General features: G+C 40.7%; 1 protein-coding gene across 1 annotated transcript in view; it reads left to right on the top strand.

The window, feature by feature from the left end:
* MDGA2 (MAM domain containing glycosylphosphatidylinositol anchor 2) overlaps positions 1-14,903 on the top strand; it is a 378,145-nt gene that overhangs the window by 200,953 nt on the left and 162,289 nt on the right. Inside the window, exons 4-5 of the mRNA XM_061462444.1 lie at positions 1,179-1,375; positions 5,039-5,171. Coding sequence (XP_061318428.1) covers positions 1,179-1,375; positions 5,039-5,171 — 330 coding nt within the window. The remainder of the gene's footprint in view (positions 1-1,178; positions 1,376-5,038; positions 5,172-14,903) is intronic.

The raw sequence follows: 14,903 nt of genomic DNA, 5'->3' as shown, positions 1-14,903 counted from the left end.
GCTCGTAAGGTTCTGAAATTCAGTAAAGGCTGAGTTGCCCATGGGGATGTGTTGCTGTGTGCTTGCAGACCAGATCGGTAGAGGTGTATTGTAGATCAGTAGAGGCAAATTGTTCCTACTCTCTGTGGGTAACAGCACTAGTGCCTGTGTTGTAACTGCTGGATGTACAATTGAAACACAGGGGCTAGACTTCAAGAAGTAAGTCTCCCTTGGTTGCCAACCCTCTGGGCAGTGTAACTTGTTCCTAAAGCTTGCCAGAGACTTGCTTACCATGTTGTTTGGAGATTGAATGTTTATAACTAGTACTTAGTAAAATAGCCATTTCTTTTTCTATCTATTTTTTCTTTCTTCAGTGTATTTGTACCTTCAGAGAAAGCTCATAATAAACACAGTAGTAACACTCTGTGAACAGGGTGTTCCTGATGGAATAAAGCCCAAATTAATTAATTAGGTGTACTCATATTCCAAGGGGCTATCGTTATTTCTTCCCTATACAAGATGAATGAATTCTGTTGTGGGGATCTAATTTTCTTTGAGCTTATGCAGTGGGAGTAATTATATGATACCTGTATTTTAATCAAGAGAAGTGTGTTCTAAAGCCTGTGATGAATTTACCTGCTTGGCATTAAATGCATGTAACTAAAAGAAAGGAGAATGCATTAAATTGCTGTATTGAATTACTGCTTTAAAGGAAAACAGCTGCATGCTCATGGTCTATGTTCTACTGGATCCTACATTAGTATGCAAATTAGTCTGTTTATTTCCAAAGCTTTATAAACTATTTTGTCTAAGAGACATTTAAATTGAAATCATACATAAGAAACAAGTAGTAAAGATGAAAACCAGATGAAACCTAAGTGCTAGTGGAAACACAGCAGAAATATGATTTACATTATCATGTATGATATCATGTATATATAATATATACAAAAGACTGAGTCAAAAATGAAGACCAAGTTGTGGGAGGTGCTGTGCAGATGAAAAAAAAAAAAAAATCTCTAAAACTGAGTTTTGCTTCAGAAGTCTGAAAATTTATGTTTGTGGCTTTTAGAGAGCTGTATTGCCTTCGGTTTGCTGTTGTCTTGTATACAATGAGATGCACGCACTTCCCCTTGAAGAAACATTGTACAGTCCACTGAAGCCTGACTTTATCTTGGTTCTTCTTTCTGTCCTTCCAGATTTGGATGATCCAATAGTAACAGTCCACCAGAGCATTGGAGAAGCAAAAGAACAGTTTTACTATGAGAGAACAGTGTTTCTCAGGTGTGTTGCCAACTCCAATCCACCCGTTCGGTACAGCTGGCGACGTGGCCAAGAGGTACTGCTGCAAGGGTCTGATAAAGGAGTGGAGATCTATGAGCCCTTCTTTACCCAGGTAAGAATGAAAGTACAGGGTTTTTTCTTTCCTTAGGCTACTTGCACCAGATTCTTTGGTGGATCTGCCTGTACGTCCCTGCTGGGCTATGCTGGGGATACGTGGGCATGCCCTCCAGATAACTACACCCCAGCACAGGTGCACCCATATGTTATTGTAAGACATCCTAATATAAAATATATCTTCTTTCTTTTTTTAAATTGTGAAATGGAAATTATGGGAAGATGCACGATGAGTGCTGTCTGCAGGAGCCCTTTTGAAGTCCTTTTGCTTGGGTGCTACAAGCCCAAACATCTGATTTGACTGCAATTTCCTAAGCTTTTCCAGTACAATGCAAAGTGATTCTGCATGGAAGTTACAGCCTAAAAAGCTTTTCAAGAAGGCTAAACTCCTTGGCAACTCCCTGTGGTTTTGATTGTTTTTTTTGTTTGGGGGTTTGTTTGTGGGGTTTTTGTTTGTTTGTTTTTATTCTGCCTTTCCCTTCTTCGAATATAAGTTTTGTTGCAGAATTATAGACTTAAAAAATTAGGTGACAAAAAAGGGAAGAAATTCTTTTTTAAGTCTTCCTGCTCTCGCTCGCAGCTGTGAAGGTAGACCAGGCCGTCAAAAGAGTGTGCCAGATTAGATCAGATTAATCTATTGTTAGTGCATTTGCACAGTCTTGGAATGAAAAGGTGGCATATCCTGTTGTCTGTGGACAAAAGTGTGATGGTGTTTGAAAAGAAAAAAAAACTCAAAAAAACAAGAAAGGAAGAAGGCAAAAATAACATGTTTTGGAAAATCTCAAGCAATAACGAGTAAAGACAGAGGTGAAAACTGCCTGGTAATTTGGTTCTGATAGGAGAAAGCAACCTGCAACTTTCATAAATAATCTTCAGCTAATGATTTGAGAGCACCTTCATTTTTTCTTTTTATTGTACTTGACAGCTTTATATTGCTACAATGGCTTGGTATTTTACTGAGAAACGTGTAGCCTGGAACCTTGCAGAGATGCGAATTAGATTACATAGTCATGTTATTGGTCTACTAAATGTGATGAGATTATTTTTAATATAACATGTGTGGACCTGGTTTAACAAATCTGCGGCTTGTTTTCTTGGACTCAAGTGTGTAAATGGGAATTTTTTTTTAATGTTTTAATTGAAAAAATGGGAAACTCTTGATGTGGAACTTTTTGTTTTGTATCTCAATATGGGAATGCTTCCCTATCATGTAATAAGAACATAACTGATAAAATACGTCGCATGAAAATAGATTCAATTTAAAAGATATATTTCTAGGCTACTAGGAATATGTTTCCTAGAACCTCTGTCTGGGCTGAATTAACAAGTAAATCATATTGTCATGTTGATAATTGAAAGCTTATCCATAACTTTTTTACATTTTTTGGAGGTCAGTTTGAATTAGTGTATCTTGTCTGTGTGCCTAGGAGATTTGATACATGTTTATAAAAGGAGAAGATGTTATTGAAATTTCAAGAGTTGTAAATGTCTACTGCATATTTCTATGTAATTGGTGCAGCTTATGATAAGGTAACAAATAGAGCTGCTGTGAAGAGGGATAGAGGGGATTTGACTTCAGAGCATCATGAGATATGTATTTAGGTGTTGTAGTTTTTTTTGTTGTTGAGTGCTTTGAAGGTGGATTAATAATCTGAAAATGATATGAAATGTAAAGGGAAACAAATCATAGCACAAGTTGTTTTTTTTTCAGGAACGTACCCAAAAAAGACTAGTTTTTCTTGCCCATAGAGGCACCTGGGAAACTGGGCATATACAAGTAAATTCTTGAACTCTGGGCAGATCTTTTCTATGAATCAGGTAACATCAGCTGCTTATTTTAGCTGCTGTGAGGAAAGAAATTGAACAAACACAAACATTCCCATCTGCAGGAGTGTTTTAAATACTGAATTTTTCAAACCCAAAGTCTTGGTACTGAATTATTTCCTAAGAGTCTGCATCATCCTCATTGCACATTGTAATTGCACAGCCTGACTACAAGATTAAATTTGCTGTATTTACAGTAATTATGCAATTAGACATAATTAGACTAATTATCCAAGCCAGTGAGGAAAATATATACATTTTTATATATCTCTGCAATCTGAGGACATGATCCAGAATACCATTGTGAGCTCAGCCCACAAGTTCAACTTGGAATGTAGAGCTGAGGATTGAATTGAGGAGGTGTAGCTGCCTTGTCTTTCCAGAACTCAACAACTTTGGTAGCTGCGTTTCTGCTAACCTGGATTGGGCCCTTTTCTAGCCCAGTTAAAACTCTTTTTAAAGCAGGATCTCTATCTTTAGGATCAGCCTTTCAAAGGCAAACAGTAAATCAGCATGTGCTTAATTTGAATCTCATTATTTCTGTGGGACTGATTTACATATACAAATCACTTCAGTTCCCATGCTCCAAACATCTACCAAGCTTGATTTCAACTACTGTTTCTTTTCTTGTCTGGCTAATATTTTCCCTTCTATTGTATTGGGTTTTTTTGCTAGTTCCATACATGCATTTTCACTAGCTACTAGGTTTTTACTTATGTAGGCTTGGGCAGTCGGTGCCTGTTATACTGTGCAAAAATTCAAACTGTTCAAAATTTCAAATTGTGAAAAAAATTCAATATGTTACTCAAGATGTGGTATATGAAAAGTTGTTCAGTTTTAACAGAACAAATGACAATGATAACTTTCCAAAACTTGCCCTTCTGATGCTTTGTGAGCACATTCAGAGTGTCTCCCAGGGACAGGGTTGTGCCTTAACCTTGTCTCACCATAATACATTTTTAGCTTATCAGTATAAACACAGGCATAGACTTAAAAGGGGGCAGCTGGAGGATGAGATTGAAAGCCTAAGGAATTTTGTTATTTTAATGCTAGAATTAATAATGTGCAAGTATTGGTACATGTAGATTTATTAGATGTTTTTGCAGCCCTCCATGCTGTTGCCTCCCCACACCTGACACGCTGTTGTGCTTTACTGTGCTTCCCATGCATTCTTTCTCCCTGCTCTACCCCATGACATCTCTGTGTGCTCAGGGTTTTGTATCTAACACTCCTTCTGCCTTTTTCTTACCCCTGTTGCAAATAGTGCTGTAAGATTTTGCATGTGTTTTTCAGCAGCTTACTTTTTCACTTGACTTTCTGTTTCTGAGGTGCCCATTTCACATAGTACTGGAAAATGTCATATTTTCCAGTTCTCTTCTGATTGTGTCTGAAGGAACTCCTTCATTACATATCCCATTCAGGTCCCTGCTCCATCATTTACACTGCTGGCTAAAAATAAAATCCATCAGCAACTTTTTTTCAAAGTCAGACAGCAGGATTTCTGTACCTTGTGATTTTTTTCATCATGCAGATTGTACCTTAAGAAATGTCATGCCGAATAATGCTGTGACATGAAAGACTCTGTCAAACCAATTTCCCCTTCGATGCTCTTCTTTTGCCTTCAATATATAAATGGAGCTATAGTTTTAGGTTATGCCAGATACTATTCTTTCAGATAATAAAATAAAATATGTTTCTGGACCACTTCAACATCTGCTTCTAATTAACCACCTCTGAATCTTCTTCTTGCCTTTTGAAAGCTAGTCTTGGTGTTTCCTGTATCCCTGCTTGCTCCTCTGCCTTGGTCCTTTCCTAATGCTCACTCTTACACACCCAGGGAGAAACAAAGATCCTGAAGCTGAAGAACCTACGACCTCAGGACTACGCAAATTACAGCTGCATTGCCTCAGTGAGGAATGTCTGCAGCATCCCTGACAAGATGGTGTCCTTCCGACTCTCTAATAAAACAGGTAGGCTTCCAGCATCAAGCCTCCCTAGTTGTTTGATGTTCCCATGGTCTTTTCTGTTTTGGTGGTGTTCTCATGCTTAAAACATACGTGACAATCTGTAGCCTCACAGCGGTGGGAGCTATGCAGGAGCAAGTTAGAGAAGCTGTTTTCAGGGCTTTCTGTTTTGTCAGCAAAGTTAGGATTTGCAGAACAGTTTTGATTTATTGCTCTCTATTTATCACTCTCTGGATTTTATATCAGGATTTACATTTTCATCCAATGTCAGGGATGTTCATTGCTATGGACAGACTTCATGGTATTCATGGTTTAATTAGAAGGATAATTCTAACATCTAGTTTCAACCCTCCTGCCACAGGCAGGGACACCGTCCACTAGACCAGGTTGCTCAAAGCCCCATCCAAACTGGCCTTAAACACTTCCAGGGATGGAGCAGCCTATGCTCCCATTCTTTGGGCAGCCTGTGCCCCCATTCTTTGGGTAGCCTGTGCCAATGCCTCACCACCCTCATAGTGATATTATTCTTCCTAATAGCTAATCTAAATCTACTGTTCAAAGAACATACTGCAGCAAGGTAAGAGGAAGGGGCATCTCAGTTAAGTCTGGACATAGATTAAAAGAAAATACTCAAATACTTCTCTCAGTGCTTTATTGAAAGCTAATTATTTTTGGTCATCAAAATGTTTTAGGGAAACCACCTTTTAATTTTCTTACATTGATTTAAATGTTTGATTTTATATGATTTTATGTATTCTTACATTGATACTAACGTTGATTTCTTATACTGATTTAAGCAAAAATATTTTCTTTCAGATTTAATTGGTTCAAATGAAAATACTCAAGCAGTTGTGTTGAAATGCATTGTAGGAGGATAAATAGGAACTTAGACTCTGCCCACGCTGTCTCCATGTTGTGGGATTTCTTGTGCATATTCTCTTTTCTTTGGACTTGTTCATGACCATGCAAACAGTCGGTTGAACGGCTCCCCCTTTTCATGCCTGTATCATTTCTGTGTATCTATCTTGAGAGCCTCATGTCAGTGGCTGATTGCCAGAACTGCAGTTGGGAATGGCTGGTTTCTAGGAGGTGGAAATTACAGATTTTTAACTCCTCTAAAGTCTCTGTGCTCAGGATTTGCAAAGGATGTATCTGAAATGGTTTATAAACCTGATGCCAAAGAGCAAAGTTCACAGCTTAGATTTCTAAATAATTAGAAATTTCAGAGAAGTGTTTTCTCGAGAGCAGTTCTACAGCAAATGTAACATTTGAAGACTTCAGATTAAATTACATTGGGTTATGCCTTGATAGCGTATGGCTCAGGGCCCTGAAAACAGGTAGCAAATGAACAGAACAGTTGAGGCATTAACATGCTGAGTGTGTCCAAGATGAACTATGAATTTTATTTCCACTTGCACGTTTTGCATTATTTCTGTCCTCACAGCTTTATTCCAAGGAGTTGCCTTCAGCTTTTTCTGAATTTCTGATTTGACAGCAGGGACTTCAAAATTGTGGTATATACCATTACTGTACCTAACCCACTGCAAAGCAAATTCACAGCTCAGCTTTAAGGCTGCCACTTGCAGTAGGGGAATAACCGTCAGCTCCAGACATATCTGGCAACATGATTTGGAAGCCTTCAATTTCCTCTCATTAATTCTGCCAGGAAAAAAACAAAAAATCATAATGTGAAGTTTGTCCTTCATTAGTTGCTCTGATTTCATACCAGAAGAGGCATGAAAGCTTGTCTGCTGTCAAGAGGTGTAGCTGACAGCAGCTGTAGGTGGGAGCAACTTTCTTCGTGTCACTGGTAATAACTCATACACTTTCCTCCACAGAAACAGAATATGAGAGTTGTTACCAGTCCCATTTGTCAGAGCAATAATTTTGCTGTTGGAGCCAGCAGTCTTTGTCCATGCTGGACCTCATCTGCAACAGAAGTTTATGTTACAGAAATGGAGGAACATCAAATAGCATAACTATTCCAAATTGAGAACAGGTGATCATGATCTAATTTTGCAAAAAGAATGAATTATTTCCGCTGTACAAAAGTCATATTTATTTTAGAGAATGGTATCTTGCTTTCTGCGATTAACAGAAATTCCTCTTCTGGAGTAATTCCTGAAGTAAACAAGTCTGAAAAATTGCCAGGACTCATACTTTCTCCTGAAGAACTTGGTAGCAACCATCATCAACGGTATGATTAATGGTTTTAAACCGACAGAGGGAGATTTACATTAGATATTAGGAAATTCTTCCCTGTGAGGGTGCTGAGGCACTGGCACAGGTTGCCCAGAGAAGCTGTGGCTTCCCCATCCTTGGCAGTGCTCAAGGCCAGGTTGGACGGGGCTTTAAGCAACCTGGTCTAGTGGAAGGTGTCCCTGCCCATGGCAGGGGTTGTGGAACTAGATGAGCTTTAAGGTCCCTTCCAACTGAAACTGTTCTATGATTAAATATGTATACTAATTACTACAACAACTTGTTAATGACTGATGTGTTGATGACTGAGACAAAACATTTCTCATTTGATGTGACTTCATCTGATGCAGAAGTTCTTTGGTAGAACTTCACCTGTTGTAACTTCATAGAAGTTATGTAAATTGTAAATCCAGAGTAATCCAAGATAAATCAAAAGTAATGAAAATCAGAGCCTGCTTTTGATGCTCTGTTTCTGTATAGCACAGCCCTAGCCTATCTGGCTGTTTTTAATTTAAAGTTGGAGTCTTGTAACAGAGATGCCTATCTTATGGAGACAAAGGAGAAACAAATGAGCTTCTCTATGTTGGCGAACATGCACGGTATTTATTGTAATTAAGGTGACTACAAATGACTTTCAGTGCAGCTGCAAAGTATGTGATCATAATGTAAAATTCCTGGCAGTTTGGCTATTCTGCATTTGTCAGTTCTGGAAGCATAGGTGGTGTGAGAACTTTTTCTTGAATTTGGCTGTTGCCAATGAGAGAGGTGACTAAGCGGAGTAGCTGAGGCTTACAGCAGTGGTGGGTTTCTGTCTCCTTCCAGTAGTGACTTGGCTCACCGGGTTCAGGCTTTTATTGCAGGACACAGGGACTGCTGCAAGATTTGTCAGTTTCCCTTTGGCTGACTGGCTTGCGGGTAAAGTCAGGAAGGCTTTTTCCTGTCATGAATGTGCATTCCAGTTTGGGATGCTCAGAGCCATCAGCTGTCCTAGCAAATAGATGGGGATTGTGAGTGTTTGTGGCCTATCTGTGTGCAGTGGTCTGCCACTCACCTTGATACATAGACATGGTGTGCACACCTCGGCTCCCCCCTGGCTCTGGTTGATTGCCACTGCATGCTGATGCCCAGCAGGATTTCACGCCATAAAGAGCATTTGTGGCAGGTCTTAATCATTGGCAGATAGTGGTGGAGGAAGTGCACTTAGCAGATGTGAAAATAACCCAGCGTAACTATTACTGTATGCCAGGAAGTATTTCCTGTTCTTACAGTATCCTGCTACTACCCTGCCTGCTTGTGGCATCCACACCATCGAGGTTCTCACAGATCAAAAATCATAGAATCACAGAATGGTTTGGGTTGGAAGGGACCTTAAAGCTCATCCAGTTCCATTCCCCTGCCACAAGCAGGGGCACCTCCCACTAGACCAGGTTGCTCCAAGCCCAGTCCATCCTGGCTTTGAACACTGCCAAGGATGGGGCAGCCACAGCTTCTCTGGACAACCTGTGCCGGTGCCTCACTACCCTCATGGTAAACCAACTCACCTGTTGAACTTTCTGCTTGATAATATTCCCATATTATTAGGGATTATGGTAATAGAGGCATGTGAACACTTGTTTTTTTCCTCTTTTTTTCTATGAAACACTCAAGTCTCTCTGCCTTCCCTCACCAAAAGCTATAGGTGACTGGGGCATGAATGTAGACACTAGTTTCAAGGAAAGCATTGCAGATTCAGATTGCAGGTACTGCTTACACCACAGGGTCTTTCATACATCCATATTCCTGTGTACACACCTGAGCTGAGAGGCTAATTTGAGTAACACCAGGCATGTCTTTGGGCAAGTAGCTCAGGTCTCTGTTCAGGGCCACCTGCCATTTGTCCCTGTGACCTTTTTGTTTTCTGTGCTCACTCAGTCTTTCTGATTATTTGATTGTGTGTCATGGTATCACCAGTGTAATGATCGATTACTGTGATAGAACCAATCCAGTGGAAACTTTCTACGTACTTCTTGATTAATTAGAGAGGAAATTAAGCTGATGCCATCAGATGAGCATGTATTCATCACTGTACTTTGGGCATAATGTGGATTTAAAGCATTACGCGTAGGTATAATTAGGTACACCCACATCCCCTTCATTCAACAACAGTGTTAATTACATCGGTTCTGTGTGTGTCTGAAGCTTTTAGACACACCGTCGTATGTCTGTAGGTACTGCAGGAGTTTGAGTGTATTGGCATTATTTTTCAGACACATGGATGTCTTTGTTCCCATGCAGACTAGTTTAAAATACAAAAAACAAAGGGATGTTGTAATGAGTGAAGCTGAGATAATCTCAGAGGCATGTGACCATGCATATGCTGAAGCACAAGATGACAATTAGCAGTAATATTGTACAGCAGCACGCAGAGGCACTTGTTGAGCACAGACCCACTTTGCATCTAAAGACAGCTATTACTCTGCAAAATTATTATCTAAATAGATGAGAAGTTTGAAGGGAAGCAGAAACACTGAAGTGATTTACCTGCTGGCAGATTGCTGGTGAGTGGCAGGAACAGAAATAGAAGTCAAGATGTGAGGAAGAACAGCAAAGGGACTAATTTTGCTATTCTCATTTGCTTTTAGTCCCTTTAAAATCGACACTTAGAAGTTAATTTGGGTAAGTTAATGCAAGCAGGAGTTGTAAAACTAAATGCAGCTGCTTTGCAACAAACTCAAGGGGTTATTCTGACAAGGAGGAGAAGACCTGATAATTTTCTAGTGCATGTGCTTGAATCCATGCTGTCGGAAGAGGAGCAGCTGCGAGGGTGGGTGTCATACTAAGTCGTGACCAACGCGTTTTCTGTCTGCGTTGCCTGTTTTTGTTTTCTCCCTGTGTCAATGCTGTGCCTAAGAAGAAATCTAATTCCAGATCCTACTCTACCATTTGGATTTTTCTTGGTTTGCTACTGTCCTGTCTCTTTCCCAAGGCCTTGGAGGGTTCTTGTATTGACATTCACGTGTCTTTCCCCCATCTTAGAGCTCTTGATATATTTCTGTTCCTAAATCAGTGATTTTTTTCCTCAAAACACCTCTCACAGTTTGAAACTGGAAAGAGAGCACAAAAGACAGAGTTGGCAGCAAAGGCTTCTGGGATGGGAGGAACACTGTGCTACTGGTTGTATCTTCTCAGAGGAGCAGCTCCCCAGCACCTTTCTCATCTCCTGTTCCCCCTTTGAGTGCTTTGGTGTCACTACCTGGATTCCTCTGTTATATCTTCTCAACCTCTTGCCTTGTCTTTAGTAAGGCCTTCGATATGACCTCTCCTGGTTTCCTTATAGCCGGATTTGTGAGATGTGAATGATTCGTGGAAATTTTGCTGCACCTTTGGGCTTGAAGGGTGGTTTGATGTCCAGGTGGAGGCTGGAGGCAAGGGCAGATGGGAGCATCATGAAATTGACTGAGGAAAATGCCATGTCCTGCCCTTGGACAATCACTCAATGCACCATTACATGTTGGGGCCAACTGGCTAGAAAGCACCTTTACAGAAAGGGAACTGTGTTGCCCTGCAGAAAAGTTGAAGATGAGCCAGCAATGTGCCAATGCCAAAAAGGCCAACGGCAAGCTGGGCTGTACCAGCAAGGACTAGCCAGTAGGTCCAGGCCACTGAACCTTCCTTCACTTTTGTTTAGTGCTTGTGAGACTGCATTAAACTACTCTGTCCAGTTTCAGGCTGCCTAGAGCAATCAAGACATGGATGGACTGGGGCAAGACCAGTGGAGGCCAGAAAGATGGTTTGGAGCTAGAGCAGGTGACGCATGGGAAGAGCTGAAAGAGCTGTATATTTTAACTGTAGGGAAGATGTTCAAACTTTGACTGCATGAGGCCAGAGCAACCTGATCTAATTGGCACTGTTTCAAGAAGGGCTCTGAGCGGAGGCCTCCAGAGATCTCTTCTACTGCAGATCACCACCCTCACAGTAAAGAACTTCATTCTAATATCTAATTTAAATCCACTCCCCCTTGTCCTATTCCTACATGCCCTTTTCAAAAAAACCGATTGCCTTGCTTTAGTCTGGACCATACATTGGTCAGGAGGTGTTTCTTCTTAAAGATGCTTGTAGGAACAAGTGCAGTCTCCTTTAGAAATATAGGATTTATGTTTTTTCCAAGCATAATTCTGCTCTGTGTAAAACATGAATTATTGACATATGATACTAAAATCTGTCACCAGTTTGCATGTGACTCACTAATTTTTAGAGCTGGGAAAGGTAATGTTAGCTACAGCTAACTCTGAGTCTCACATCTCAATGCCCACATCTAGTAATAACATAAATGGATCCTTTTAAGAGTGTTCATTGTTTCAAAGTGTCAGAGAATTGGCATAATATTTACCCATAAATCCTCTGAAATTCTGGGCTTCCTATAATATTTCTTCTAATACACTTGAGTAAAGCAAATAAAACTTTTATCTTGATCTACAGGACCTTTGGTGGCACAGAGTAATTTGAAAATGAAAATGTGTGTTAACTTGTATATTGGAAGCCAGTTCAGGCTGCTTAGTGCAGGTGACCATTAATACATAATACTGCAGCAGATTTTTGGCAGCCTCCAACGTAGAAATAATCCACAACAGTAACTTTTGCCATGAAAGATGAGTATTTCAATACATGATTTCTCAGCTACATGACATAGTTCATTCAGATCACAGTTGAAGATGACGCTGTTTCTGGGGCATGTGGTGGGAAAAAAATTGAAAAAGGCCTAATTCACTTTTAATCCCTCCATTAAGCAGTAGTCTGTCATGATAAACTTCCTTTATTTCCATTTATTCAGACAATAGAGTGTTAAGAGAATTATCTCATTTGAAAAAAAACATTCTCTTAGCATCCCCTGGCATTCTCAGAGTGTGACAGTGAGGTGTGATCCTGCACTAAAGAGGCTTGAAATCCTCAGATAAAATACAACCAGCTGCATACTTAGAGCTGAATGCTGAAGGTGAATGGTTTTACTGCTTTAGCAAAATGGAATAGAAAATAAAGCTGGGAAGGACCCTTAGAGGTTGTCTAGTCCCAGTCTTCGTGGCAGAATGCACTAGATCTAAACCTTGTCCTACTGATGTCTGTCTAACCTGGCTGCCAGCAGCAGAAGTGTCATGTTGCTGGCAGACAGTCTGGCCCATTGTTCTGATCCTGTCTACCACAGCATGGAGAACGTATTATCCTCTTCCCCTTTGCAGCAACATCTTGTGTATCTGAAGATGGTTATCTTGTTCCATCTCTTCTGTTGGGTAATGAACCTAGTGCCTTATTTTTTTCCCATGAGTCACCTTGTTTTTGCCTCATGCCATTCCTGTGTATCTCCTCTGTGCATTTCCTTGGGGAAGTTCAATGTTCAGACCATATAGAGTACCCCACAGCACCCATCCTCATAAGCGTGGGATTTGATGCAGAGTTTGATCCATACATTTCCTAAGAAAGTTCTTGTTTGTGCATCCTCGTATGCATGTAACTCCCTTTTACCAAGCATTGTATTGCTAATGTTTGCTTCGTGTCCAGATTGCCACCCACCATAAATCAAGGGCCCTTTCTCTGCAGCTCCTCATAGCCATTCCTAATCCATTAATTGTGTGCGTGATTGCTGCTGGTGCAAGTCAAGATTTGTCTTGCCTAACTTGCAGTCTGAAAGCTTAGGTGTCTGTAGTACACTGGTTGTTCAGGGAGCACTGGAGACAGGGAGAGAGATGGCTCCGAAGAGAATTCAACCCATCTGTTTTTGGAGGGCAGCAATTGCGCTTTAGGGGTGCTTAAGTCTCATCAAGAGATACATGACCTTGGCTCGTATGCCTGACTTTTGGGTGGTTAAAATTATCTGAGATGAATTTAAGCCTAAATGTACAATAGTGCATCTAAATATAGTGATGAAGGGGACAGCTCCGTAGTTGGGTTAAGCTGATTTAACACTGCTCTGGTGCTTAAGGGAGTGTCCTGCCTTCCCTTCATACGCTCATGATAAAATGTCCACAGAATGAATAGTTTGTACAGTGTGAGAGCTGTGAGCTATTGTAGTCATCTCCAGAGTGTAACCACTGAGGAAGTGCTCTGAATAGCAAACGTATCCGCCTCCCTTCCTCCCTGTTGGAGCTATCAATGCCACATCTGTGCGTGAACGGCAGCACGAGCAAAGTGCGAGTCATCAAAGCACTGCTGCTGCTGGATGAAAAGCAGCCGGGCAAATTGGGAATAAAGAGATGAGTCATCAAAGCTGCATCCCCATTGGTTAGAAAATAGAGGATTTCAGAAAAAAAGTTGGAGAATTTCAGAAAAAAACTATTGAGAATAGGAGGAGAGTGCAAGGAGTGGGCTACAGTTACCTGGGCTGGCACTCCAGGCAAGCTAGTTCACGTATATGTGAACTTGTAAAGACTAAGTCTAGCTGAAATTGGGCCTTACTAAATATAATCTCATTCTTTGCTTTATTTCCTTCTTGTAACTCTTCTATTTGCTTCCACTGAGACCTCATAATTTTCCATTCTTGATAGTATGCCCAGACAAAATGTTCTTACACATTACTCAACTTTTATGACTTTTTGTTTTTGGTGGCAGGTCCAGGAAACTGAAAAATGTTTGAGCTTTTTTTAATCACTGACCAGGTAGCATACACAAATTGCACAGTGATTGGCAGTATATGGGGCACATGCACCCCAGTCTGAGGGTGAGGCACGCAGAATGGCTCTGGCAATCATGGGGGGAGCCACCCATTTGTACTATAACAGATCCAGGTGGTTTTGCAAAGATGAGAGTTCACCCCATGAATCAGGGTAAATCTTAAACGACGTGGCAATACTGAAAGCTGGTCTGGGAATATATTGCATCAGTAACTTCATGTATTAAGTTAAAAAAAAAGGATACAAGCCTGAAAAACTTCAGATCCAAAACTCAGAAGTGAGAACTTCACATTTATTTCCTTTGTCCCTGGAAGTGCTGGAATTGTAAAGGCAGTGATAGTGAAAAAGGTTGAGGTGGAGCGTTTTATGTGTCTAGACATGAAGCTTTTTAGAACTGAAACTTGTTACAGCTGGAGTATTTTGATGCTCTTCTGCACCTGGATTGCATGCAGCACCTGAATGAGACACCACTGAAGTTACAAGCTCTATGTGGATGGTCATTACTTGACAGTGACTTTATAAAACTATGTTTTTCCAGTGAGGGTGATTGGGCACTGGCAAGGTTGCCCAGAGAGGTTGTGGAGTCTCCATCTTCAGAGATAGTAAAAAACATCTGGGCAGCATTTGGGGTGGGACAGGGATGGACAGACAGACACTGCTTGGTCAGGGAATTGGATCAAAGGACAACAAGACATGCCTCCAACCTCAAACTTCCTGTGATTCCTTTGCTTCTAAGTCTGCAAAGAGCTCATACTTTACATATCTTTCCATATTTTTTCTCCCTTGCCTTTGTTGGAGAATTCATTGCCAAGAAAAAAGGTGAATTTGCTCTGGGAAGTCTTGCTGCTTCCCAGCAAAGTACACAAATAAGTTTGCACGTACTGATAGAGCAGACAAA

The sequence above is a fragment of the Pezoporus flaviventris genome, unplaced genomic scaffold (assembly GCF_033815535.1).
Source record: "Pezoporus flaviventris isolate CSIRO_AGI_PZ_B2104156 unplaced genomic scaffold, CSIRO_AGI_Pfla_v1 ptg000035l, whole genome shotgun sequence".
Lineage (NCBI taxonomy): Eukaryota > Metazoa > Chordata > Aves > Psittaciformes > Psittacidae > Pezoporus > Pezoporus flaviventris.
This window is presented reverse-complemented; position numbering and strand designations above follow the sequence as displayed.